This window comes from Xenopus laevis, chromosome 9_10S (assembly GCF_017654675.1).
Source record: "Xenopus laevis strain J_2021 chromosome 9_10S, Xenopus_laevis_v10.1, whole genome shotgun sequence".
Taxonomy (NCBI): Eukaryota; Metazoa; Chordata; class Amphibia; order Anura; family Pipidae; genus Xenopus; species Xenopus laevis.
In genome coordinates this window covers 33,377,059-33,404,680 of record NC_054388.1, presented here as the reverse complement: position 1 = coordinate 33,404,680, position 27,622 = coordinate 33,377,059, and the positions used below count along the sequence as shown (strand labels likewise).

At 41.8% G+C, this 27,622-nt stretch overlaps 1 protein-coding gene across 4 annotated transcripts; it reads left to right on the top strand.

Annotated features, from left to right (window-relative positions):
* The first annotated feature begins 663 nt into the window (after window positions 1-663).
* Window positions 664-27,622, top strand: src.S (SRC proto-oncogene, non-receptor tyrosine kinase S homeolog). 4 transcript variants are annotated; one of them, XM_018237156.2, is made up of 13 exons: window positions 664-1,006; window positions 11,044-11,281; window positions 11,579-11,678; window positions 18,770-18,784; window positions 18,913-19,011; window positions 20,471-20,574; window positions 21,750-21,899; window positions 23,181-23,336; window positions 23,436-23,615; window positions 23,698-23,774; window positions 23,855-24,008; window positions 25,844-25,975; window positions 26,060-27,622. In XM_018237156.2, the coding sequence occupies exons 2-13, from the start codon at window positions 11,044-11,046 to the stop codon at window positions 26,266-26,268; spliced, it is 1,614 nt and encodes a 537-aa protein (XP_018092645.1). In that variant the 5' UTR covers window positions 664-1,006; the 3' UTR covers window positions 26,269-27,622.

The following is a 27,622-nucleotide window of genomic DNA, read 5'->3' as shown; positions in this document are numbered from 1 at the left end:
GGAGAAGTAATAGAAGCATGTATAAGGAGAAGTAATAGAGGTGTGTGTATAAGGAGAAGTAATAGAGGCATGTATAAGGAGAAGTAATAGAGGTGTGTGTATAAGGAGAAGTAATAGAGGTGTGTGTATAAGGAGAAGTAATAGAGGTGTGTGTATAAGGAGAAGTAATAGAGGCGTGTGTATAAGGAGAAGTAATAGAGGTGTGTGTATAAGGAGAAGTAATAGAGGTGTGTGTATAAGGAGAAGTAATAGAGGCGTGTGTATAAGGAGAAGTAATAGAGGCGTGTGTATAAGGAGAAGTAATAGAGGTGTGTGTATAAGGAGAAGTAATAGAGGTGTGTGTATAAGGAGAAGTAATAGAGGTGTGTGTATAAGGAGAAGTAATAGAGGTGTGTGTATAAGGAGAAGAAGTAGTAAAGGAATGCTGCTGCAGGAGGTATGGGGATGTGTCATTGCTCCAGTAAATCAGTCAGTGCTACTCACCAGGGAAGAATGAGTGAATGAGTGAGTGAGAGAAAAGGGAAGCCAGGCTGAGGCTGAGACACAGAGGGGAGGAGAGAGGGGGGTAGTGTTGTTGGGATTAGAGGTGGGATCTGAGAGAGGAATTAATGCAAATAAAAGGGGAAGGACAAAGGAGAAAGACAAAAACAGGGACAGGCCGAGTTAATAAAAGGTTAGGGAGAGGGTGGGAGAGCGTCTGTCATTGGAGCAGTGTAGAGACCCCCGAAGGGCGTGACAGGCTCAGGGTTGATCCAGTGGGAGGAGGAGGGACAGGCGGACCCGGGGGAGGGCAGAACAGACGGAGGGGAGGAGGGAGCTGGAGCCGGCCGGGCGTGAACCGTAGTCGGAGGAGAGCTCAAAACTTCCCGGGCCGGGAGACATCGGATGTGTGGAGAGAGGAGGCAGCGGAAGATAGTAGGTCCGAGAAGACCGCTCTTGCCCCCCCCCCTCTATGTGAGGGGGGTTCCCGGATAGTGGAATCTCCCGATATCTCCAACAGGACAAGGTAAGATGTGACTGCAGCGTAACGCTAGGGGGCGCAGGGCAGTACCACGGGTGCAGAGAATGGGGGCGCTAGAGAAGGACTGTATTTGGTTTGTGTAACCCCTCTGGGGGTATTTAGGCAACCACTATCACTTGGGGCTTTAATTCTGTGTCTGGCTCTCCATTTGGTAAGTACGACTGTCTGTATTTATGTTGTGCACTCAGAAGCCCTGTAATAGTGCAGCATGTGTCTTGTAAACATCAGGCCCAATTAGCTATTGCGTTAATTCAGCACATGGAGGTTGTGAGATGGACTTATTGGGGTTGTCTGAAGCTGAGAGCATGTTGGTAAATGTGCAACTATTTAGTATTATGTATTGTGCAGGGAGTTGCCATCACTGCTGTAACCTACTGGGAGTTGCCATCACTGCTGTAACCTACAGGGAGTTGCGGCAACTGCTGGAGGGTGCAGGGAGTGCACTAGGAATGCTGGAGGGTGCAGGGAGTGCACTAGGAATGCTGGAGGGTGCAGGGAGTGCACAAGGAATGCTGAAGGGAGTGCACGTGAAACGTCTGGAGGGTGCAGGGAGTGCACGTGAAACGTCTGGAGGGTGCAGGGAGTGCACGTGAAACGTCCGGAGGGTGCAGGGAGTGCACGTGAAACGTCCGGAGGGTGCAGGGAGTGCACGTGAAACGTCCGGAGGGTGCAGGGAGTGCACGTGAAACGTCCGGAGGGTGCAGGGAGTGCACGTGAAACGTCCGGAGGGTGCAGGGAGTGCAGTTTTTTGGTGTTTTGGTAAGTGAGTGCTCCTGGGATTTCTCACAGATTGTGTGTGTGTGCAGTTTTTATGTGTTCTAATAGCAGTTGGATGTTCCTGTATTTAGGCATAGAACATGGTATATAGTTACTCATTTTTGAGGCCTGGCTCAAAATTATATATAGTTACTGTCTGTCTGACCATTTTATCATTTATATTCAATGCTAATAATGTAGTGCCTTGAGTTCTGCCAGTTATAGTAATCTTTCTTGATAGATATTACAATGAGCTGTACTCTGATTATACTAATGACTCCTCTCTATAATAAACTAGCTAAATGTTGGTCTTTGAGAGTTATACATCAACAACTGTCATGACACACCTGTTCTGTAGGGCTGGGTAGTTCTGGAGAGAAGAACTATCGTGTGTATGCATATGAAACAATTCTGCATATAAAACACACATCGATCAGACATCTGCTGTGGCAGTGGGTGGCACAATGATGATCATTTATGCATTCCAGGCTATAGATACAGGAATACAGCCAGGGACTGAGGGTGATGGAATTTGCAGTTTTGCAATAGGTGAAGACTATAGTTTGGCAATTAAGCTGCAGACCAACAATTTAAAACATCTCAGCCCTAGAGCAAGCTTGAGATTTCCGGCTAAATCCCAGCTCACCTTTACACGTGCCTTGATCCTGTTGGGCTATCAGAATGCAAACTGGAGCGTACCACTCCTATCCTTTCTAGCAGGATACATGTTACAGCCTGCCTGTCATTCTTGGTTAAACTCACATCTGTCTCCCTCCCCCCTTACAAACCCATGAGAGCATTAATTTAAAGGAGTTCTCTGTTCAAAAACAGATTTTTTTGCACAATGAATGAAAATATGAATCTTAACTTGCCATTATCCATTAATATAACATTTATAATATGTTTAAGGTTATTTGTACATGGAAGTATTTGTTTCTCCCTTTCTGACTCTTGAAACAATGTAGCAGAAGAGGATTTTCCTTTGGCCCTGTTAACCAGCTCTCTTCTGCGATGTTGCTCAGGAGCGAGAACCAGAAGTGTGGTGAATATAAACAGTCGGGCAGAGGCTGCTTTTTTTTATCAGTTACAAATAACTTTTGTTATGTTGTCGTGTGGCTAATATTGCATTGACTTTCATTAAATGGGTATGGGATCTTTTATCTGGAATTCCTGAGAGCTGAGGATAGACAAATAGAGCAGCCCTAGAGAGGGCAGCCCTACACCTTTAGTAATACAGGTGTGTGACCTGTTATCCAGAATGCTGGGGACCTGGGGTTTTCCGGATTACAGATCTTTCTGTAATTTGGATCTTCATATCTTACCCTACTATAAAACCGTGTAAACATTAAATAAACCCAATAGGCTGGTTTTGTTTCCAAGGATTCATTATATCTTAAGCTGGCCATAGACTCAAAGATACGCTCGTTTGGCGAGTTCGTCGGGTAAAACTCAAACCTTCCTGATTGATATCGTGGCCAGATATCGATCGGGAAGACCCGTCGGAAGATAAGCGGTCAAATTGGTCTAAACGACCGATATCGGCAGCTTTATCTGCCCATGTATGGCCACCTTTAGTTTGGATCAAGTACGAGGTACTGTTGTTTTATTATTACAGAGAAAAAGGAAATCATTTTTAAAAAATTTGGATAATATGGAGTATATGGGAGACGGCCATTCAGTAATTCGGAGCTTTCTGGATAACGGGTTTCTGGATAACCTAGCTATTATCTGGAATTTTTGAGAGATGAGGATAGACAAATAGAGAGGCCCTAGAGAAGGCAGCCCTAAACCTTTAGTAATACAGATATGGGACCAGTTATCCAGAATGCTCGGGACTACTATACTATATATACTATAAAATCGTGTAATCATTAAATAAACCCAATAGGCTGGTTTTGCTTCCAAAAAGGATAACTTATATCTTTGTTTGAATCAAGTGCAAGGTACTGTTTTATTATTACAGAGAAAAAGGAAATCATTTTTAAAAATTTGGATAATTTTTTGGTGAAATGGAATCTATGGGAGACAGGATTTCCGTAATTCAGAGCTTTCTGGATAATGGTTTTCAGGATAACGGATCCCATACCTATACTGACACATTTATAGTTACAGGAATGTGTCAGTATCTTTTTAAATAAAGTCATATGGATTGGTACTGTTCTATCATTACAGAGAAAAAAATAATTACAAGAAATATATATTATTTCCTTAAAATGGAGTCAACGGGAGAGTCCTTTGCCGCAATTCTAGGCTTTTTGGATATCAGGATAAGGCATCTGATGCCTATAAAAAGAACCGTAATTTTTGAGTCAAGGACACTTTAACACCCCCCCCCCCAATAGTGTATATGATTCTTGAGTCTTGCAGGAATCAAAGTTGGTTGTGCAGATATTATAGAAACATGAAGTAAAGTTGCATAACGCTGTGGTGAGAGCTTATCTGCCGTCTATAAATGTACCTCTCTCGGTTTTCACTCTCAGAATAACCTTTCGGCTGCAAATGGCACGTAACGCGGCAGCTCAATGGGTTTTCCAGAACAAAACTAATATTTAAGGAAATGAAAAAGCCAAAAACAGGAACAAATGATTTCTGGCTGGAACCTCCAGACCAACGGCATTTCTTTTTTACTAGGAAAGTTCCTTACTGTGTAATTGTACCTCTTTGTCAAAAGTTGTTGTGTAGCTGAAGAGGAAATTAAATATCTACATGCTGATTGGCTGACCACTTTGTTTAGCTGGGGATCGTGGGAACTGTAGCCATCCCAGCTTCTTATAAGGAAAGTTAAACTAAAGAAGTAAGCTAGAAATGTTGTACATTATGTTTTGGGCTTCTGTATCAGCCCCTGGCAACCACAGTACAGTCTCCAAAGATGCCCGAGTAGCTCCCCATGTTCTATTCTGCTGATTCACTGCACATGCTCTGTGCTGCTGTCACTTACTGAGCTCAGGGACTCACTCAAAATATATAGTACACATATAATAGAAATGTCACAATATAAGGCTGATTAGTAATTAATACAGATAATTACTACATGGCAGCACATAAACCAGTGCATTCAGCATCAGAATTTAATAATCAGCCCCGTAGCATCAGCTTATATTACAGGCCAACCTTACTTTTTGCTTGATAATTTGTGACGACCCCTAAGCTTAGTTTCTCAACAGCTAACAGCGTGTGAGTGTCACAGACACTTTCCAAGATGGTGACCCCTGTGACAAGTTTGAAGTCCTGGATCATTGCTGCTATTGACAAGCTGAAACTTTAGGCTGGTGCAATAAGTTCAGTGTATAAAACATGGCATTTTTAGTCCTATTTATTTTTAGGGTTTCCTTCTCCTTTAAGAACTTGGTGGTGCTTCATTTTATTGGAAATGAAAGTGTCAGACAGACCCTTTAAGGATTTAGTGGAAACTGTAGCTGCTTGACCCTTATACAGTAGGTTCTCAAGTTTAAAGAGGGATCATAAACCCTAAAATAAAATGTGGCCTAATGAAAGACAATAGCAATTCAAATAAACAATACTAGAGAATTTTGAAATATTCTGCTGCTTTTACATTATTTGCAACTACAACTGGAACCAATATGTGTTGGGAAGTTCAGTGCAGCAGAAGTCAACTCCCATCCAACCAAAACAGGTCTCTTAAATCGGCTGGCTTCTGCTACATTTTTTCAAAGTCAGAACCACCAATTCAGAGAATAGTGATGCTGTTTTAAAGAAGTAGGCTACAAATATTATGTTTTGAGCTTCTGTACCAGCCCAAGGGAACCACAGCCCTTTAGCAGGAAAGATCTGTGTCTCCAAAGATGCCCCAGTAGCTCCCCATCTTCTTTTCTGCTGATTCACTGCACATGTTCGGTGCTGCTTAGGAACCAATTCATAATACACTGTATATACAAAATAGAAATGTTACAATATAAGGCTGATTAGTACTTCATACAGATAATTACTACATGTCAGCTTAGAAACCAGTGTAATTATAATCAGAATTTAATAATCCACCTTGTAGCATCAGTTTATATTATAGAAAAACCTCCTATCTGCTGGTAAATTTGCATTTCCTCTAAACTTAGATTCACAGAACCCATTGAGCATGTCACAGAGACACTGAAGTCCTGGATCATTGCTACTATTGAGAAGCTGAAGCTTTAGACTGGTGCAATAAGTGTATACAAGATGCCATTTTTAGCCACATTAATTTTTAGGGTTTAGTTCTCCTTTAAATGGCAACTGTATTTACACATAAGTAAAACCCTTAAAGTGATACTGACACTAACATTTTTATTTTCAAAATATTAATCTACATAAAAAGTTACCTATAGGTCATGTTGATCGTTTTTCGCTGATCTGCTTTTGTAGTTCTTGAAGTTCCTAAACCTGACTGTCCCTTCTCAACTTGTGCGTTAGCGTTTCTAATGCTAACCGACTACTGCTGCACAAATATGGCAGCCAGGCCCGGACTGGCAATCTGTGGGTTCTGGCAAATGCCAGAGGGGCTGCTATAAGGTGCCATAGAAAGTCAGTATTTAGTGGGCTGGTGGGGGCTGTTTGGGCCTCTGTGTGGGCTGATTGGGCCTTTGTGTACCTGAAATGTCAGGGCCTATTTTAATTCTCAGTCCGGACCTGATGGCAGCCCCCTCATAAGGGAAAAAGGGAGTAAGAAAGGTAATGTAAAAGCGTCAGGCAGATACTTTTATGTCAAAATTATAAATAGCATTCAAAGATAATGTTATGATAGATATTAAAAAAAAGTTTATTTTCTGGTGTCAGTGTCTCTTTAAAACCACCTTTTAAATGAATGTATGTTGGAAAGTTGCTTAGAATGCCACTTTCATTTTGTTGTTCAGCTGGTTTCTTAGACTTTGGTTTTGTATCACCATAACTTTTGTAAAACAGTTTGTGTTCTTGTAAAAAAAAAAAAAAAAAAGCGTGTAAAACATTAAATGAGCGAACACGGCACCATGAGATACATATTAATGGCTTCTTTCTCTGTTAAGAATTCTGGTTACTACATCTAGTCCTAATCTAAAGGCACAATGCTCTACAGATAGCCTCCCCTTAATGGCCATAGATTTGTTTTAATATTGGGGTGTGCATTCAAATATGGAGCTGCTTTCCCCACAAATGTTTGCAATGATTCAAGATCAAAAAATAGGTACCGGTATGTAACCAGGTTGGTTACAGTGAGTGTAGGAATGAGGGGGAGTTGGTAACAGTGAGTATAGGAATGGAAGGTAGGAATGAGGGGGAGTTGGTTACAGTGAGTATAGGAATGAGGGGGAGTTGGTTACAGTGAGTATAGGAATGGAAGGTAGGAATGAGGGGGAGCTGGTTACAGTGAGTATAGGAATGGAAGGTAGGAATGAGGGGGAGTTGGTTACAGTGAGTATAGGAATGGAAGGTAGGAATGAGGGGGAGTTGGTTACAGTGAGTATAGGAATGGAAGGTAGGAATGAGGGGGTGCTGGTTACAGTGAGTATAGGAATGGAAGGTATGAATGAGGGGGAGTTGGTTACAGTGAGTATAGGAATGGAGGTAGGAATGAGGGGGTGCTGGTTACAGTGAGTATAGGAATGGAAGGTAGGAATGAGGAGGAGTTGGTTACAGTGAGTATAGGAATGGAAGGTAGGAATGAGGGGGAGTTGGTTACAGTGAGTATAGGAATGGAAGGTAGGAATGAGGAGGAGTTGGTTACAGTGAGTATAGGAATGGAAGGTAGGAATGAGGGGGAGTTGGTTACAGTGAGTATAGGAATGGAAGGTAGGAATGAGGGGGAGTTGGTTACAGTGAGTAAAGGAATGGAAGGTAGGAATGAGGAGGAGTTGGTTACAGTGAGTATAGGAATGGAAGGTAGGAATGAGGGGGAGTTGGTTACAGTGAGTATAGGAATGGAAGGTAGGAATGAGGGGGAGTTGGTTACAGTGAGTATAGGAATGGAAGGTAGGAATGAGGGGGAGTTGGTTACAATGAGTATAGGAATGGAAGGTAGGAATGAGGGGGAGTTGGTTACAGTGAGTATAGGAATGGAAGCTAGGAATGAGGGGGAATTGGTTACAGTGAGTATAGGAATGGAAGGTAGGAATGAGGGGGAATTGGTTACAGTGAGTATAGGAATGGAAGGTAGGAATGAGGGGGAATTGGTTACAGTGAGTATAGGAATGGAAGGTAGGAATGAGGGGGAGTTGGTTACAGTGAGTATAGGAATGGAAGGTAGGAATGAGGGGGAATTGGTTACAGTGAGTATAGGAATGGAAGGTAGGAATAAGGGGGAGTTGGTTGTGCCCTGCATGAGTGGCCCTTCGTCACATGACCAGTTGTTCCTGTCTGTGGGAGACTTGAATCACTGCAGATTCAGGGTTAAGTCTCATGATGCTCCCTTGGGTGCTATGCCACATGGGACAGAGGAGGGTGGGGTTTGTGAGTCAGGGTGACACCTAAACATTACAGTGAGTCCTGTCACTTTGCCATAACAATTGGATCTGCTATCATGTACAGTGATACTGCAATTAGATTTGCCTGCCATGACTCTTAGAAATGGTTGGGATGGAAGTGTCATTTTGTGCAAACCCCATGCAGTTGGTCAGTAATAATTTAGGCCTGAGAGAACACAGCTGCTCTATGATTCTAATATTTGTGTCTACTATTTAGAGTATCCGTTCGCCTTACTATATCCCTTTCTCTGCTCTCTATAATGTGTACCTGTTCTGTTGTTCTCATATGTCTGAATTACAGTTCTGGTCCATATTTCAAGCCTATGGTATGCCTATGGAGGTGCTGTTAAGTCTTTCTTTCCTCCTAACACTTGTATATATTTTAAAGAGACATTACACTTATTCAGGGGAGGGCTGGTGACACTTGGAGTGGATTATGTGGTTGCTGCTTCCTCTCACTATTATCTCACACAAACCATCCTTCCTGGTCCTCTTGGGCTTGTCAGAGTGTTCCAGGACTGACTTTGCTCGGTGATCTCATCCAAAAGTGTCTGTGCATGTCTCCTGTCTCTGTATGTGTTCTAACCCCTGCAGAATGTCTCCGGAATGGGCCTGGTATAGCGAGAATAGACCTGCTAGGAATGTGTGGTCCTTCTAGCCTGGTTCACCGAGTTCTGTGTGTGGGGGAGTGCACATGTTGTTAATAATAATATCAGACATTGCTATTATATTAATATATATTCTGTTCTAGGCCACCCCATAGAGCTTGCAATCTTATTTTGTTGAGTGAGGCATGGGAAGACTGCTTTTTAACCCACTGTAGCAGCCAGTCAGATTCTTGAAAATATCCTATTCTTAGCAACCTTTCAATTGGTCTTGATTTTTTTTTTTTATAGTTTTTCTTAAATTCCTTCATACCTCCCAACATTTTGGAAATAGAAAGTGGGCCAAAAAGATTTGTTGACCATGGCCATTTTGAGGCCACACCCCTTAATTACCATGATCATTTTACAAAATTTGGCAGTTTGAATGCATTTCTGTGGTTTTTATGTGTTATTACAGTTTTGCTAATGAAGGTGAATTGCTCTTTAAGCTGCAAGTCAGTTTCCCCAAGACACCTGCTTAAATTGTTACATTTGTTTCTTTGCTTATCTTAAATTGTTACAAATGTATCAAAATACACCTGCATATTCTGGGCTTTTCTGCCAAATGCCAATTAAGTTTTGGAATCATTGTCTCTTTTTCTGGCTGTTAAGTGAAGGAGATCAAAGAGAAAGTCGGACATTTCAGTAACAATCCGGGACTGCGGGTTGATCTGTCAAAATCGGGACTGTCCTGCGTAAAACAGGACAGTTGGGAGCTATGAATAACTTGGCTTCTGCCTCTCTCCAGCTAGGAGTCACTGAACACGGCAGAAAAAAAAACTATTATATTGATATCCTATGAGGCTACAATTTTGTTCTTATTGTTAATTTTTATATCTTTTCTTTCTGTTCAGGCCCTCTCCTATTTATCATCAGTCTCCCATTCAAACCATGGTTGCTAGGGTATATTGGAATTTCAGCAGCTATCTGGTTGCTATGGTTCAAAGTGGTAGGATTATGAGTAAAAATGTAAAGACGTAAAAAACTACAAAAAAGAAAAAAAAAGTCCATTTACAAGTTATCTAAGACTGGTCTTAGAATGAGATTGGTTGCTTTGTTTATAATGCTTCCCATATCTGTGTAACATTCTTTGCCTGTGCCCCTGGTCAGTCAGCCCCTTAATTGCCTGTTTCCCCATTCACTTCTGCATTTTTGTGGCATTTGTGGGCATCAATGAGACATTGTACTTGGTGAGAGAAAGAAGGGGAAGTGCTGAGGGCATGGGATAGCTTGAGTCTGAGTAATAGGTGCTGTGATTAAAGGGGCCAGGGCCATTTTTTACCACCCCATTAAATTGAGGACAGTGTTGAATTAGCTCAGACACAACATCTTTGTTCTTTGATTTTTTCTCTTGTAGAATGTATGTTGGCCTCTCCAGTTTCCAAATTACAACTCCCAGTATGCCCTGCAATTTGTATTTTAGTCACACCGGCAAAAAGCCAACTTACCCATATTATCATATCAGCAGACTTTTCACCTGTTGCCTTCCTCTCCTCTCACCCTCCTATTTTCTCAGAGAGTCCCTCATTTTTTTCACCATCTCTCCCCTCCCCTGCTTTCATAGCACATTCCAAGACATTCAATTAACTCTCCCTGGACTCCTCCCCATTTCTCCTTGAGGGGGAGCACATTTTTCATTCTTCAGAAGGCTCTTTGTGACCTCTTGTGGCCCTGGGAGCCCTTGTATCCTCTGTCCTCCCCCCATATAACATAAAGTAGATGGGACCGTGGGACATGGCTTTAACCCTGCAACTTCTGAATTGCCATCTATCTTCCCAACCACTGTTATGTACAGTTTGTTGCTTTGCAGTTGTGGATTGTCTCCTTGTTAGCCTGGGTTTTACAAACTCAAAGTGCTCACTTCAGGTCTGGAAATGTTGTAATGTTTTACTGCTACTGAACTACATATTCCAGCATCCCCTCTGGTAAATAGAGGATGCTGGGAGCCTGTAGTCCAGTACCAACAAGGCAGCCAAGGCATCTATGCCATGAATATTGAAGAACAATGAGCTATAGTGACAGGTTTATGCAGTTAGAGGCAGATGGATATAATCCTGAGATATTTGTTTCTTAGTGACTGAAACCCATTGTATCTCCATGAATATGTCTGCAGACATTTTTAGGGATTTAATATAGTAGATTCATCTCTGGAATTTAATAAATAAGTGCTTTTTTTTTTTTTTCTTTATCGTAGATGGGTGCCACTAAAAGTAAGCCGCGAGAAGGCGGGCCACGGAGTCGCAGTCTGGATATTGTGGAAGGGTCCCACCAGCCTTTCACCTCCCTTTCTGCCTCTCAGACTCCCAACAAGAGCCTGGATTCGCACCGGCCACCTGCACAGCCATTTGGGGGCAACTGTGACCTGACGCCTTTTGGAGGGATCAATTTCTCTGATACCATCACTTCCCCCCAACGGACGGGACCACTAGCAGGTAACTGTGGGAAAATGCACGGCAGGATCTAGAACATGAACATATTTTATAGATGTAGATGTTTTCAAACTGCACTTGCCATTATGCTCTGCTACATTACATCTCTAGGGATAAAGGGAGTGTTAGTTTAATAACTATGGGTTATTCCCATAGCACAATGCTTTGTGGTGTTTGCAGTGTGTATATACATTTAATACTCCCTGCATCACACACTGCAAACATTGAACTGATGGTGGGGGGGGGGGGGATTGGAAGTTCTTGTTCTCTTTCCTATAATTCTCGATCTCCCATCTGCAGGGGGAGTCACCACCTTTGTCGCTTTGTATGATTATGAATCTCGCACAGAGACGGACTTGTCCTTCAAGAAGGGGGAAAGACTACAGATTGTCAATAACACGTGAGTCACAGCGCCGGAGTTTATTGTGCTGGTTTATATATAAATACACCTGTAGGCTTCTTACGGAACTTTTTAAATAGTGACGTTTTTTCATAGTTTCAGTTCTTCCTAAAGTAATATCTATTCATAGAGAAAGCACTGAATGTTATTTATACATCTGCATGTAAAGGTTTCCTATAGAGGCAGAATGGAAGATTTATGGTGGGGGAGCAATTTTCCATTGCATTAGTCACTGTTAGGGTTAAACACTTCGCTAGTAATGAACACCAGCTGATTGTATAGGTGCAGTGTTTTTATATTTATATGTAGGCTATACAGTTGACATATCTAACCCCCCCCCCCCAAAGTAAATTGTTGGCCCAATCCAGAGGGCTTTGGGTTGACTGGTGCTACACTAAAGCTGGGTGTACACGGGCAGATATTAACACTGCCCCATTCAGATTGAGTGGGCAGCATATGGGCCCATCCCAACAGATTTCTATTGTGCAGGTTTAGGTAGAAGACAACATCAACTCGTAGTTCTGGTTCTCTCCCATTGGCCTTTGTTTACGTATGTTATGACATGATCGTCTAGCACGAGGTGGCTGTGAAAACTGGATCGTTGGTGCTTGGCTTATTAAAGGACTACTGTCATGGGTATTCTTTTCAAAACATATTCATTAATAGTGCTGCTCCAGCAGAATTCTGCACAGAAATCCATTTCTCAAAAGAGCAAACAGATTTTTAAAATTTTGAAATCTGACATGGGGCTAGACATATTGTCATGTGACTTGTGCTCTGATAAACTTCAGTCACTCTTTACTGCTGTACTGCAAGTTGGAGTGATATCACCCCCCTCACTTTCCCCACCAGCAGACAAACAGAACAATGGGACGGTAACCAGATAGTAGCTCCCTAACACAAGATAACAGCTGCCAGGTAGATATAAGAACTGCACTTAATAATAAAATCCAGGTCCCACTGCGATATGTTCAGTTACATTGAGTAGGAGAAACAACAGCCTGCCAGAAAGCAGTTCCATCCTAAAGTGCTGGCTCTTTCTGAAAGCACATGACCAGGCAAAATGACCAGAGATGGCTGCCTACACCAATATAACAACTAAAAAAAAATATACTTGCTGGTTCAGAATTGAAATTTCATATTGTGAGTGAATTATTTGCAAACAGTGTAATTCAGAAATAAAAACTACATCCTAAAAATCATGACAGAATCCCTTTAAAATACAATTGGGAGCCTTGGAGGCGTCAGTACATACTCTGGAGGGAGTAGGAAAGTGTAACTGATGTCATGAGAGGGGAGGGTACTGGATCAGTAATCCCTCCTAAGAAGTTAGTTAATTAAATTAGCGCTGATAAAAAGTCACATTCTATTATTGTTTTTAAAAGCAATAAACCTTGCTGTTTAGTCCTATAAGGAAATATATTTCTTTCTAACTCCTGCCAGTTACAAGATTTTAGCAGAACATTGGGCACAGTTGGTCGGGGATCTTTATCTAAATTACTAGTGACTTTTATTGCCTGGGAAGATTAGACTATATTATACTCCTCTTTTGGAGTATCTTTTATTATCCCATCCCTTTATTCTTCTGTACATATTATCAGGCTCCTGTTATTAGACAACAGAGGGCCGATTCATTTTGATGACAGTGGCCTTTTTACTATGGATGGAAATGGTCTTAAATTGCAGCTGTCTACAACATATTTTCAGTGAACTCCCTGGTTGAAAAGTAAGCGGGGCAGCTGCACAGGGAGTCATCATCTAGGCCTTCACGGTCATGTGAAATGCAAACAAGAAAGCCTTTCCGTGTATAGGGCAACTTTGGACTGAGCATTGTGCAATGCTTGTAAAGCTATTAGCAGACACAACTAGGTGTAATGTTAGGTATCCACTGTTAAAGGAGAAGTAAAGCTTAACTAAAAAGTAGGCTGGAAATGTTATACATTATGTTTTGGGCTTCTGTACCAACCCAAGGCACCCACAGCCCTTTAACAGTAAAGATCTGTGTCTCCAAAGATGCCCCAGTAGCTCCCCGTCTTCTTTTCTACTGATTCACTACACATGCTCTGTGCTGCTGTCACTTACTGAGCTTAGGGACCCACTCACAATATACAGTACACATAGAATATAAATGTCACATTATAAGGCTGATTAGTAATTCATTTGATAATTTTATGACGACCCCTAAGCTTAGCTTCTCAACAGCTGCTCAGAGCCCACTAAGCATGTGAGTGTCACAGACGCTTTCCAAGATGGAGATCCCCTGTGACAAGTTTGAAGTCCTGGATCATTGCTGCTATTGAGATACTGAAACTTTTAGGGTTTAGTTCTCCTTTGGCTGCTGGAATGTTCTTTATAGCGAATGTGTAGTCTGATTTTGCTTCTCAGTCGGTGTCCTGCTGCAGGCCCCTGTATGCCCATGGCTTCCTCTGCAGTCACATGGTTTGCTTATTCTATAGTTATGCGCCTTTTTTAGTGTAGTGTACCTGATACGTCTGGAGGCAGGACAACCTGGGACACTTGTGACTCCATTGTGATACTGTGATTGTGTTTTGCTGCTTTCATGAACCTAATTGATCTGAATAAAATTAAGTGGGACAAGTCACATTGAGCGCTGGTTCCTAGGGTGATGTCCCAAAATGTTTAACTATATCTGTACAATAGAAGGCCAAGAAATCGGCTTCCTTAAATGGAACCCTTCACCCAAAAACATAATTGCAAATCCTGTGGTATGCTGTTAGCTGAGCAAAATAAACTTTACTTACACTATATACATTTTTAATATCTTCTTTTGGAATCCAATTTAGAGTATATAGGCAGCCGCCATTTTGTGGAAACTTTTAGCGCATCAAGCTTTGTCTTTTGCAGGGGTCCTAGTTAGGGGGATAGGAAAAGGTTTTCCCCAAGAAGTAGGTTTTTCTAACTTAGTGTCCCTATGAGACTGTAAGATCCAATATTTATAGTATGGAACCTGTTATCCAGAATGCTCGGGACCTGGGGTTTTCCAGATAACGGATCTTTACATAATTTCCATACATTTTAAAAAAAAATAAAAAATGAAATATTAAATAAACCCAATTGTTGGCCTCCATTAAGGATGAATTGTATTTTAGTTGAAATAAAGCACAAGGTACTGTATTATTATCGTTTTTACATTTTTGAGTTATCTGATTATAATTGAGGCTATGGGACATGATCTTCCCATAATTTGAAGCTTTCTGGATACCGGGTTTCCAAATAACTGATCCCACACCTCGCGAGCATAAGGTTGGTGTAAACTTTTGCTGCCAACTTTTCTTTGATCTTGCCTTCTTGTGTAAATACAGAACACAACAGATAGCAAAATAGGTATGCGCTGAATCTGAATCCTGGAAAAAGTTCCAACGATTTGGCCGAACCAAATCCTCAGGCTAATGTCACCTGAAATGAATCCCAACTCTTACAGATGCTCTGAACTACTGAATGCAAGAAAGTCTTTGATTTCTCTCAAATTTTCAACTTATTCCAAAAATGATGAATTCATGTATCCCTAGATCAAACAGAAACCTGGAACCGTAGAACAGATGGCATTGACACTATGGTACTTTTTATGCCAATGCCATGGATTCTGTGGGGGGCTGCACCAAAAGGGTTAAAGAGAGCCAATCAAAGAAGCTTATAATAGATTATAAAATAGATTTTGCCTGAACGTGTGAAAGTGAGGAGAGCATCTGTGTATCCATCCTTCTCCAGATGTCCCACATCACAGGGCTCCAACCAGTGGGAGGATTTGCCTCCTGTAATGTCGACTCAGAAATTCATTTTAAAAGTCATCATTAGTGGCTGATGTGTGGGATTGAACCAAGTGAGGGTGCTGCCGTAGGGCTGTTTTTGCTGAAGGCGGTCCAAGAGATTGCATTTGCTTCTTTGTAGGATTGTGTTTTCAGAGGGTGCTTCATACCACTGCATTTGCAGAAGGTGCTGCTTCATAGGATTGCATTTGCTGAGGGTGTTGTAGGGTGTTGTAGGATGTTGCGGTTTTTGCAAAAAGCTTTTTCTTTGGATCAAAGTGAGGAAACTTACTTTTTTCATACCTTCTCTAATGATCAACCTCAGCGTATGGAACGGCCAATGGAAGCGTGAGTTTTTCTTTACATTTGCAGGAATTCGTAGTAGAAGGCGCACTGTAGTGATTTGCAGTCTTTCGGGTTAGACTAAATTCTTAAAAGAATATGGCTAAAAATGCTGCAATTTATATACAGATGTTACTTTAGCAACCCAGCAGCTCCACAGCCTTATCACAGCAATGATCCATGCCTTTAATATTGGATCTTTTTAGTCGCTTGAGTGTTGCTGACACTGCACATGACCAGTTCACTCTGTTGAGAATTTAAGCTTTAAAGTCGTGAGAAATCATGAAAACATTATTCGAAAGTATATGATATTTGCCTTGAAGCTGATCCTACATGGTTGATTATTAATCAGTTCTGATGCAGAATGATCTGGTTTTAAATGCTGCCATGTAATAGGAATTAATTACTAAGCAGAAGTGATGCACCGAATCCACTATTTTGGATTCGGCCGAACCCCCGAATCCTTAGCGAAAGATTCGGGCGAATACTGAACCGAATCCTAATTTGAATATGCAAGTTAGGGGCAGGAAGGGGGAAAACATTTTTTATTTCCTTGTCTTGTGACAAAAAGTCACGCAATTTCCCTCCCTTCCCCTAATTTGCATATGCAAATTAGGATTCACATTCGGTTCGGCCAGGCAGAAGGATTCAGCCGAATCCAAATCCTGCTGAAAAAGGCCGAATCCTGGCCGAACCAAATCCAGGATTCGGTGCATCCCTACTAAGCAGTCTTCTATGTAAAATGTTCTATTGTGTAAATTTACTGTTTATTGTGAGTCAGTCCCTAAACTCAGTACTGACAAACTCAGACCATGTGCTCAGAAAAAAGATTAGAGGCTATTGAGGACATTTTATAGGCACCGTCACTGCTAAAGGGCCGTGGTGTCCTTGGGCTGGTACAGAATCAAAAAGATTAACTTTAGCATTTTTTATCCTTGTTATTGTTATGCCTTAACTCTCAGTTGATTGCAAATTATTTGATTTATGTCCCATAGTCTATAAATCCAGTGCCTAGAATGCCCCTGTTGTAATAGTGCCCAGGCTGCATCATCTGTGACCTGTAGGCCTTACCCCTTCCTGCCAGATAAGGCTAAGGCCACACTAGGCGATAGCGCGGCGATTTGACTCGCGGCGACTTTTCGCCGCGACTTTTAAGCCGCAATCGCTGTGGAAACTTTTGCGCTGGCGTCTATGGGGAATCGCGAAAAATCGCCAGCGTAAAAACACACGCGGCGATCTTTTCTCTACTTTCGCTCGAAATTGCCTCGCTAGGCGATTTCGAGCGACAATAGAAAAAAGATCGCCGCGTGTGTTTTTACGCTGGCGATTTTTCGCGATTCCCCATAGACGCCAGCGCAAAAGTTTCCACAGCGATTGCGGCTTAAAAGTCGCCGCGAAAAGTCGCCGCGAGTCAAATCGCCGCGCTATCGCCTAGTGTGGCCTTAGCCTTAGCCTTCATGTAATTACTGGGGGGAGGCAGAGCTGTGTGGTTAAACATGAATATGTCTGTATTGCTATGTAAAAGATTGTGCTTACTGGTGAACTGAGTAGTACAGAAACTGGACAAGTATCTTGCAAATCCAGTCCCAGCATGCCTCTGTTCTGTTCAAGCAAAGGCCAATTCTATGTATCTCAGGGAAGCAATAAATTGTGTATGGGACAGAAAGAGAAAGCAAGAGGAATGGGACGATGGGGAAAATGTAACAAAAAAAACAGAATTTAGGAAACGGAGCGAGAATTAGAATAATAGAATTGGAGAAAAAGTAATGGGGAGCAGAAGTGTATGGGGAGGCCAAAATGAGACTAAAACAGAAGAAGAGTACAGAAGTGGATGCAGGGAAAAAGTGGAGAGTATATAATGCAGAAGACTAATTTGGTGTAGGGAGAGAAGGGACAAAGTAGACTAAAGAAGAGAAAAAGTGCAAAAAGCAGTACAAACTGATGGGGAGATGAAATGCAAAAGAGGAGAGTAGGGTGAATATATAAAGTGTATGTAAGAAGTGATGTGCAAAAAACTCCACCTGCACCCAACCCTAACCCACAAAAACTTAATTTGCACCCATCCTTAACCTGCAGAATGTTGCCATTGTAGGACCTGTGCCCAACCAGTACCCAAGTCTTCCTGCTCTGTATGCACCCATGGTTCCAAGATAGGGAATCTACAGGAGCAGTAGAGGAGTGGACTTCCCAAATTGGGTTTTGGCTTTCGGGTCAACCCGCACATCACTATAAGAAAGGCAGAAATAGAATGTTTAAAAAAAAATCGTATTAAAGAGAAGGATGGAAAAGAAAATGAAATAAGAAGAGGCTGGAAGAGAACAGAAGTCTAAAGAAGGCCTACACTGAAACTTTGTCGCTATTGTACATATATATGCACATATATCTTGGGCTTCAATAATAAAGCTACAGGTCCTTCTTACATGTATGCCAGTCCGTTGTTTGTATCATAGACCAATACAATAATTAGAAAAATACACTATCAAATGTTTCTTAGTCTCAATCAGTGGTTGATAACCTGGGTGGTCAACCTCCCAAGGTGTAGCTTGGATAGTAGCTGGGTTGGGTCCCTAAAGGCCTGACTGAGGTGCACTACATGTGACCTATACATTATTGTTCCAAGTAAGAGGGCTAAGGATTGGATCAGTCCATCCTGGCCCTGCGCAAGAGTGGCCAAATTAGGTAGAGATTCAATTCATTTGGCCAACTTTAAGTATTGCACAAACCTTTAGATGACTAAATTATAGACATTCATTTACATAATATTTTAGTTGCTGTACACCATAAAAGTAGCAACAAAAATATGTTTTTTTCACTTTTCATCTTTCCACTGCCAACAGACTCTTCATCTGTTTGTTTTGCTTGTTCTTTTGCCTCAGTTTCCTATGATTCTTCGGTCTCTGTGTCTCTTCTCTGTTTCATTTCGTCTGTTTTGCGCTGTGTGTGACCTCTCACGTTCTCTTTCCCTCACATGCTGTGCCATAGGAGACCTGACATAAGGTATGTGACCATCCAGCAGCCATGTCTGTGCAGCTATATTACATCTCTGATAGGGACAAGCATATTTTCATTCTGTTTTACTGCTGCTTTGGGAGTGAAATAGTAAATGTGTTGTCTTGCGTCTGTAGGGAAGGCGACTGGTGGTTGGCACGTTCTCTAAGCTCTGGGCAGACTGGCTACATTCCAAGCAACTACGTAGCTCCTTCGGACTCCATTCAGGCTGAAGAGTGAGTATCACTATATTCCCATTTACTGCTCAGCATGCCAATGAGCCAGGACTTCTTCCTAAAATGATTACAAATTAGTTTACCTACAAAATATAATGAAACTTTAGGTCAGGCTAAATGAGATGAACAATCTACCCGTTACTTTTGCATTATGGAATAGATAGATCTTGATTTTTGTGTAATTAGTTTTATGCCCTTGGACAATGTATACATGCACACACACGTATTCCGTTCCATTTTGGTCCTAGATTGCAGCATTTGCATTACTCTCTGAACTGTAAAAACCTGATTTCCCACCAAATACAACAATCACAATTTTCACTGTATTTGCACAAATGGTCCAGACTTGGTGCCAATTATTTTATGGGTTTCCTTCGCCATTATATGATCATGGGGTAGTACATGTTGGATGGCGCCAGACCTCCATTCTCTTCGTCAGTCCTGGATCAGCGCATGTGCATACAAACTTGTACTGCACATGCACCAATTGTAGAGGCCTCAGCCCCCCCATCCCTCAGATCTCTAGTATTTCCCAGCCAGATCTAGTGGCGGCCTCCATGATCCAGTGCATGCACATGCACCGATCGACAACTGATGGGAAGGGCGGAGATTTATTTTTCAACCAAAATTTTAATTCCATATAGGCACCTGAATCCCCTCCTCCAAAAAGCTTTTGAGCTAGGCACAGGCCCTTGAGAATAATAGAGTTAAAATTGCAAAAAACAACAGATATTTGCAAGATTTAAAGGAAAAGTAAACCCTCAGAATTTTTTCCTTTGCCGATCTTTTTCACAGTTACTCCATTGGATCATCAAATCAAGATCCAATTAGAGATCAGCGCCACAGGCTATGGAAAAAAACAAAAAACCGAACCTAGTGCAATATTTTTAATATTCAGTGCAGTCACCAAAGTGCTATAGTGATTTCTACACTGTGGTATCTCCAAAATAAAATTATAATTAAGTCAAACAAAGTGGTAAAAGGTAAAATGAATTAAAATAGGTGCAATGGAGTTTTCTTCAATCAGTAAAAATCAGCATGTGGCTTCTCCACTCTCTGGTGGGATTGGCAATTTACAAAATTCCTGATTTCAAAACAGCATATCAATATCAACTGCAGGGTATTCCTTTTTCAGTAAAGACATTAAAAAGCAGCACCCCTTGAGTGCCTGTATGGTAACTATGACCTTTTCTCAAGATCTAATTAGAGATCAGCGCCACATGCTTTGAGAGCACCACGCTCTGTTTACTTATTTTGTTCCAACCCAGGGAAGATATGAAGAAAAGGAAGAAAACAGATAATCATGACACATCAGGTTGTCTATAAGTATGGATAACCCTAATTACCACCCTAGAGACCTGCAGTTGTTTATAGTGCACCAACCTGAGCCCCTTGTTCTGCTCCTTTTTGGCATGTTCTGGCCAGCTTCTGTTCTCACCAACTCTCCCTTGTGGAATAGGTGGTATCTGGGGAAGATAACACGCCGAGAAGCAGAGCGTCTGCTGCTGAGCCTTGAGAACCCTAGAGGGACTTTCCTGGTGAGGGAGAGTGAAACTACCAAAGGTGAGCAGTGTGTCCAAAATGGGGATATTGTATGGAGTTGTAATCCCATACGTGTATAGGATGTATAAACTCACCAGTAAAAATGTTGAGATGTAGTTGCCAGGTTTCAAACTTACAATCAGAGGGAGTGGATTAAATCATAACCGTAAATAGTGAGATGGTTCAATCAATAAAATAAAAAAAATTAAATTTGTTAAAAGTATTACATATCCATAGAAAAGCCTCTATATTATTTATAAAACCTGTATACTGACATATGTGACCGGAATAAACAGGATAAAGTCTCTAGATTATCGGGTGAGTGCTGAGTATTTAGGTGCTCTGGGAGAATGATGCCACCAAAGAAGACAGTTGAAGAGCAAAGACATTAAGAGACACAGGAAGCCGGGACAGGATGGTAAATACTGACACTTAGTAGCCATCTGGAATTTTCACAAGCCAGGAATGGAATGTGTATGAAATGGAATCTAATTTAGGGGCAGGAGTGGAATTTTAGCCTGAGGTATGGGGCATTTGTCCTGCTGATGATGAATGAAACAGAATTAGGGTCAGATGGTGGAGTCATGGGACACACAAAAGAGCTAGAGAATCGGATACAGCTCTGAACAGAGAGCGACTGGTCTTCAGACAATAAAAGGGGGTCAAGATTCAAAAGGAAGATGGAAGGGCCTTTTCTCTCTGTGTTGTCTCTTTCTCACTCTTTTCTGTTTGACTTGTGCCTTTTCATCAGTTGCTTTCTGTCTGTCCTGCTCTCGGCAGTGTGAGGAGGGGGACAAGGGGGCTGCAATAAGTGGGTCAGTTATGTGAATATCTGCGTTGCCAGTAGCAACAGGATGCAGTGTTTGTGTTCTCCGCCTGAGGCCTTCTGTAATCTGTTTCCCATGTGTGTTCTTCTGCCAGAGTGGAACATGTGTATGTCTTAGCACTAATGTGTGTATTCTATAAGCTATTCTATTCCCCCCCCCCATCCTATTCCTCTTTAGCTGAACTGTGGCTCCATCATGCTCTATTAGCTAATGGCTTGCATTAGTAAAGTAGTAGGCAAGGTGATAGTGCATCTTGCCCCAAAAAAGCATATTGTTTATCCTGATCTCAAGCCATCATTTTTCAAAGCCCCCACCACATTTAATTTTTTCTGTCTAACCCCCCCCTATTTCCATTGTTTCTACCCACAGGTGCGTACTGCTTGTCTGTCTCTGACTATGATGCTAATCGCGGCCTCAACGTGAAGCATTACAAGATCCGTAAATTAGACAGTGGAGGATTTTACATCACGTCACGAACTCAGTTCATCAGCCTGCAGCAACTTGTGGCCTACTATAGCAGTAAGAGCTGGGAAATGGAACAGGGGTGGCTTTAAAGGGGCAGGTGGTGGGCACGTAGAATCTGGTTTGTGATCAGCAAAGGTTTCAAAATATAATTTAAAAAGAACCTCATTTCCACCAGTTTCCTTTTGGATTCTGTAGAGTCATTGTGGATGTATGGAACCTTACATCCCTGACTTTATGGGCATATGTAGAATTATTGGTAGTGGCTATGGATGCATGAGACCTGTAGGGTCGCTGTAGACAGATATATGAAATCTGTAGGGTTGTGGTGGATGCATGAGGTCTGTATGGTCACTGTAAATGCCAGAGATCTGTAGGAGTGCTGTGGACAGTTGTGTGAGAACTGTAGGGGTCACTATGGGTAACATGACATTTGTAGGGTTGCTTTGGATGGATGTGTGAGATCTGAAGTTAGTGCTAGATCATTGTGGTATATAAGATCTTTAGGGGTGCTGTGAACAGAAGTGTAAGATCTGGAGGGTCACTGCAAGTACATGAAACCTACAGGTTAAGCTGGCCATAGACGTGCAGATTTATCCTTCTGTCTGACGAACAATTGTCCATAGCAACCTTCCGATCTACCACAACCCATTCAAATTAAATAAAGTAGTAAAAAGAACAAATCAGATGATGTTCTGGCCACAAACTGACAGATGGCAAACGTACGAAATTTATGTCTGACAAATAGTAGTGTCACTGGTATCGTCAGATAAGCAATACATGCATAGATATTATCATTATTGGACAAAAACCTTCTAACCTGTCTGATAGACTAAACAACAACCTATTGCCATGGTACGAAAAATAATCCACACACAGTCTGAATATTGTACAAACCTTCGTTTTGTATGCCTTTATCTTTGCGTATATGGCCTGATTGACTTGACGTATAAGATCTGTAAGGTTGCGTCTGCTGGTGTGAGATATATAGAGTCTGAGTGGGTTTGTGAAATTCAGTGTGGACTTGTGTAGTATCTGAATTGCATCTATAAAATTGTTGCTAATGTGTGGCATCTTTAGAATCACTGATGGTGTTGAATCTGGTTGACATAAGTGATTTTGACATGTGGCCTTTCTCAGCGGTTAGGTGCTCATGGGCTGACAGAACCTGTGAACGGTGCTGATCCCTCTGATTTTTACAAATGAATCTGCACATTTAGTTTTACAAAGATTCTTGCTTGTCTGGTCCATATGCTTGTGGTAGGGCAGCAGAATGTGTTGTGGCTTTGGGCTTTAACAGCTTAGACTGTGACTGACAGCCCTTTTTCATCTCCATAGAACACGCAGATGGCCTATGTCACCGCCTGACCACTGTTTGTCCCACTGCCAAGCCCCAAACTCAGGGCCTGTCCAGAGATGCCTGGGAAATTCCACGTGATTCTCTTCGCTTGGAGCTCAAGCTGGGACAGGGCTGCTTTGGAGAAGTGTGGATGGGTGAGTACATACTTGTAATACAAAGCATGTTTTACTTCCTTCTGCTCAACAAGATTGACGGCTGGGGTCACCATCTCACATTTAAAGGTATTTCTGTAGGAACTTGGAATGGAACCACACGAGTGGCCATCAAGACTCTGAAGCCTGGCACCATGTCACCTGAAGCATTTCTGCAGGAAGCACAGGTCATGAAGAAACTTCGGCATGAGAAGCTGGTACAGTTATATGCTGTGGTGTCAGAGGAACCCATCTACATAGTAACAGAGTATATGAGCAAAGGTGAGGGGGCACTTGCAGTATATGTTATTTCAGCTGACGGTTATACACAATGCCTTTGGTAACCCCATCTTTCCCTATGCAGGCAGTCTTCTGGATTTCCTGAAGGGTGAAATGGGGCGTTATCTACGGCTTCCCCAACTTGTGGATATGGCTGCCCAGGTAAGTGGTAAGCAATGTTGTCTGACAGTGGTTGCATGAACTCTGCTCTTCACTCACTTATCTACCTCTGCACCTCTTAGATTGCTTCTGGCATGGCCTACGTGGAACGCATGAATTATGTGCATCGGGATCTGAGAGCTGCGAACATCTTGGTAGGAGAGAACTTAGTGTGCAAGGTGGCTGACTTTGGCTTGGCGCGACTGATTGAGGACAATGAGTATACAGCCCGTCAAGGTAGAATCCTCATGATTTGTTATTGCTGTACTGTATGGGCCACAGCCTTTCCTTGTGATTTACTGCTGCTAAAAATCCCCAGGTGGCAACCCTAAGGGATGTGTGGTAGGCGCTCCTTAGGTGAAATTTCTAGCATTGTGCATACAGAAAGATCACAGAATATCTCACAGGCTCTTATATGTTGAAATTATGAATGTCCGTTCGTTACACACAATTGAACTGCTAATCTGGAGAGAGGCAACAACGGTAAAATTATAGTGGATATACAAAAAAAAGAGGTATGTCCTCAAAACTCTGTTTATAAGGGCCATTGCACAAGGGGCTCTATGTTTTTATGTAGCTCAAAAATCCCTCAACAAATCCAGGAAACTATTACAGTGCAAATCTACAGGGACTGGTATACCACTAAGTATCACTTAAGTATGCCCTATTATAAGGATTTTAGACGTCACTGAGAAGTTCTGTGACCATACTGTATAAAGGCACAAGGCTGCAGGTAATTATAATTCATGTATTATAAGGGATAATGTACTCATTACTGTAAAATATAAGGATATTAGAAGTCACTGAGAGGTTCTGTGACTATATAAAGGCACAAGGCTACAGGCTGTTATACAGGGAACTCTGAGTATCACTCATTTATTATAAGGGATAATGTACCCCTCACTGTAAATGATAAGGATATTAGAAGTCACTGAGGGGTTGTTCTGTGAACATATAAAGGCACAAGGCTGCAGGCTGAGTTATACAGGGAACTCTGAGTATCACTCGTGTATTATAAGGGATAATGTACCACCTACTGTAAATAATAAGGATATTAGAAGTCACTGAGTGGTTATGTGACCACATAAAGGCACAATGCTACAGATAAGGGATAATAATAAGGGATAATGTACACACCTACTTTAAATTATAAGAATTTTTAGAAGTCCGTGTGAGGTTATGTAACCATATAAAGGCACACATCTGCAGTTGCGCTGCAGGCTGAGTTATAGGTGACGTCTAATATCCTCCTGTGTTAAAATAGGGGCACTATTTCCTGTAATACACAAAAGTTTCAAAGAGCCATGTGACAAGCAGCATCACTATAAAACATTTCCAAAGACTTAAAAGGTTTAGTGAGTGTTAACCATAATATAAAATTATTGCTGTAAAGTCCACGAGTCATAATTTAAGAAAAGGCCATCTACAGTACCTATATAGAACTACTATGGAAGCTGATGCCACAGTTTCCATCGCTTGGGTTTCTCATTTGATCTACTGACAAAACGTGGCATGTTTAGAGTGAATGCACTTTGATACTGCAAGAGTTAAAGTGCTCCTGTTCCAAAAGCCGCTAATTCCTCCAAACGTATAGGAAAGCTGTCAGGTGCTTCTTGCATACTGCACCCCCACGTGCCTGGTCTAAAAAATCCCCCATCAGCCTGGAAAAAGAATTACTAACATCTGCTTAAGATGCCATGTAGAATTTACTGTATGCGCTTATGACTAAAGCAGCTGATGTGGAAGCTTCCACTCTCTGTTAGATCAGCTGATTCCTTTTGCAGCTGCTTTCAGGCATGGTAAATCCCTTTCCATAAGTAATTCTCTCAAACCTTAAAGGAGAATCCTGTTAGGAACAAAAAAAAAACAACAATTTCAGATAGATTACTATATAATCTATGCTAGTGTCCTTTCATCTCTTTGCAGTTTATTCCATGTCTTTAATAATAAAAGTTAACGATGCAACATACTGTATCATAGTAGACTATATACAGTACATCCAGTTCTTTATACTGACAGTAGGTAACTATAATTGTTCAGAATAATGAGTCGGTCTTATTCCTCCCCTGCAGGTGCCAAGTTCCCTATTAAGTGGACAGCCCCTGAGGCTGCGCTGTATGGTAGATTCACCATTAAATCTGATGTCTGGTCTTTTGGAATTCTCCTGACTGAGCTCACCACCAAGGGCAGGGTCCCTTACCCTGGTAAGTCCCTGTTTACTCTCCAATTGATGCTCACTGGTTCCCTTTCCTTCCGTACTCATCCTCTCTTGCACATGTATTCTGCAGGCATGGTTAACCGGGAAGTGTTGGACCAAGTGGAACGGGGATACCGCATGCCTTGTCCCCCGGACTGCCCAGAATCCCTCCATGATCTGATGTTCCAATGCTGGAGGAAGGATCCTGAGGAAAGACCTACCTTTGAATACCTGCAGGCGTTCCTGGAGGACTATTTTACAGCTACCGAACCGCAGTACCAGCCTGGGGACAACCTTTAGGCTTCGCTCATAATCAAGAGACATGTATAGGACTCTTAGGAAACAGACTCAGAGTTTAATTGCCTTCCCTCAGAGATGGTAACATTGGATGCTACCAGCGAGGGAATGCACAGGTATAATAAGGTGCAATTAATTTTCTTCCAAACAAGTCCAAGTGGAATCTGGAATTTTGTATGTGTTCCATTGATGGAGACTTCTGATCACCAGAGGGTGAAAGGAGAGAATTTTTTTTATAGTGCCACCTCTTTGATGGTTTCCCACTTTCTAAGGCCTATATGAAACCAGACTCGTATGTCCACTTTATCCCCTTCTGTTTGCTGTTTACCCTTAAAGTGCATGAGAAGGGTTGGATGGAGATTCCACTCTGGAATGAACCACAACTGCCATCTTTTCTACAGTAAATTATATCGGACTGATGTTTTTTGGGTTTCAGAGTTCTAAGACTATTATTCCAAGGGCTGAGGCCTAGCTACCGTCTTCCATCTTCTTGCCATGTGGATTTACAGGGCAGAGCTACTGCCTATGTGCTAATGGCGGGCAGACTGGGCTCCTACCTTGTTCTAAATGAAATATTTTGTATCCTCTGTTGATGTCCATCAACTGCAAAACTAATGCAACAAAAACCAATTTCCAAGTGTTTCAAACCCTGTTTTGTAGCCAGAAAATCAATCATTAATTTGCAGTTACTACTCTCCCACAGCAGGGGATCTTAACGCATCCATCTGCCTTTTTTGGGGGGGTATCTCAGTTTATTTTTTTTTTTAATTTTGTTGATGCTGAATGAATTGGAAGAAAAGGCTTTTGATATTGGTATGTGTGACTAATTATACAGCTGTGCCACGGGATTGTCGTTGAATCTTAATAGGTACCACAGAATCTAGATCCTGCCCACTACCGGGTGGGTCCGCCCTTATTTTCTCAGGGATAAGGTACGGGAATTTAACTGCCAACTGAAGAAAGGGTGAAGAAGTTCTGGAACATGTCCTGGTGCCCAATTGATCCATTTCTGACGCTGACATTTAGGGTCTTCTTAGTACTTAACCCTCTCCCTCACTGTGTCAATCTAACATATACACCAGTGTATATATATGTTTCTTTTTGTTTATTTCTAATGGTTATATACCACTGGGGTACAAGCCTTGTATTGTGATTGGATACCCGGATACACTGTAAGATTTGGATCTATCTCTAGGATGATAAGGAGAGTTTGCCTCTCTAACAGGGTTTCAATAGACAAGGTGGGAGAGGGAAGGGGGTCATATTTTATTAATACTTTAAACAGTGGCACTACTGCTTCTAATCTCCGTAGCAATAATAAACCATGGTACCGTAAATAAGAGTACTGTAAAGCTGA

What these genes read in the sequence shown, in the direction of transcription:
- src.S (XM_018237154.2), top strand. Translation starts at nt 11,044, where the DNA reads ATGGGTGCCACTAAAAGTAAGCCGCGAGAAGGCGGGCCACGGAGTCGC. An exon ending in ACGGACGGGACCACTAGCAG is followed by an intron (nt 11,282 to 11,578) that starts GTAACTGTGGGA and finishes TCCCATCTGCAG; the next exon opens with GGGGAGTCACCACCTTTGTC. An exon ending in GACTCCATTCAGGCTGAAGA is followed by an intron (nt 19,012 to 20,470) that starts GTGAGTATCACT and finishes CTTGTGGAATAG; the next exon opens with GTGGTATCTGGGGAAGATAA.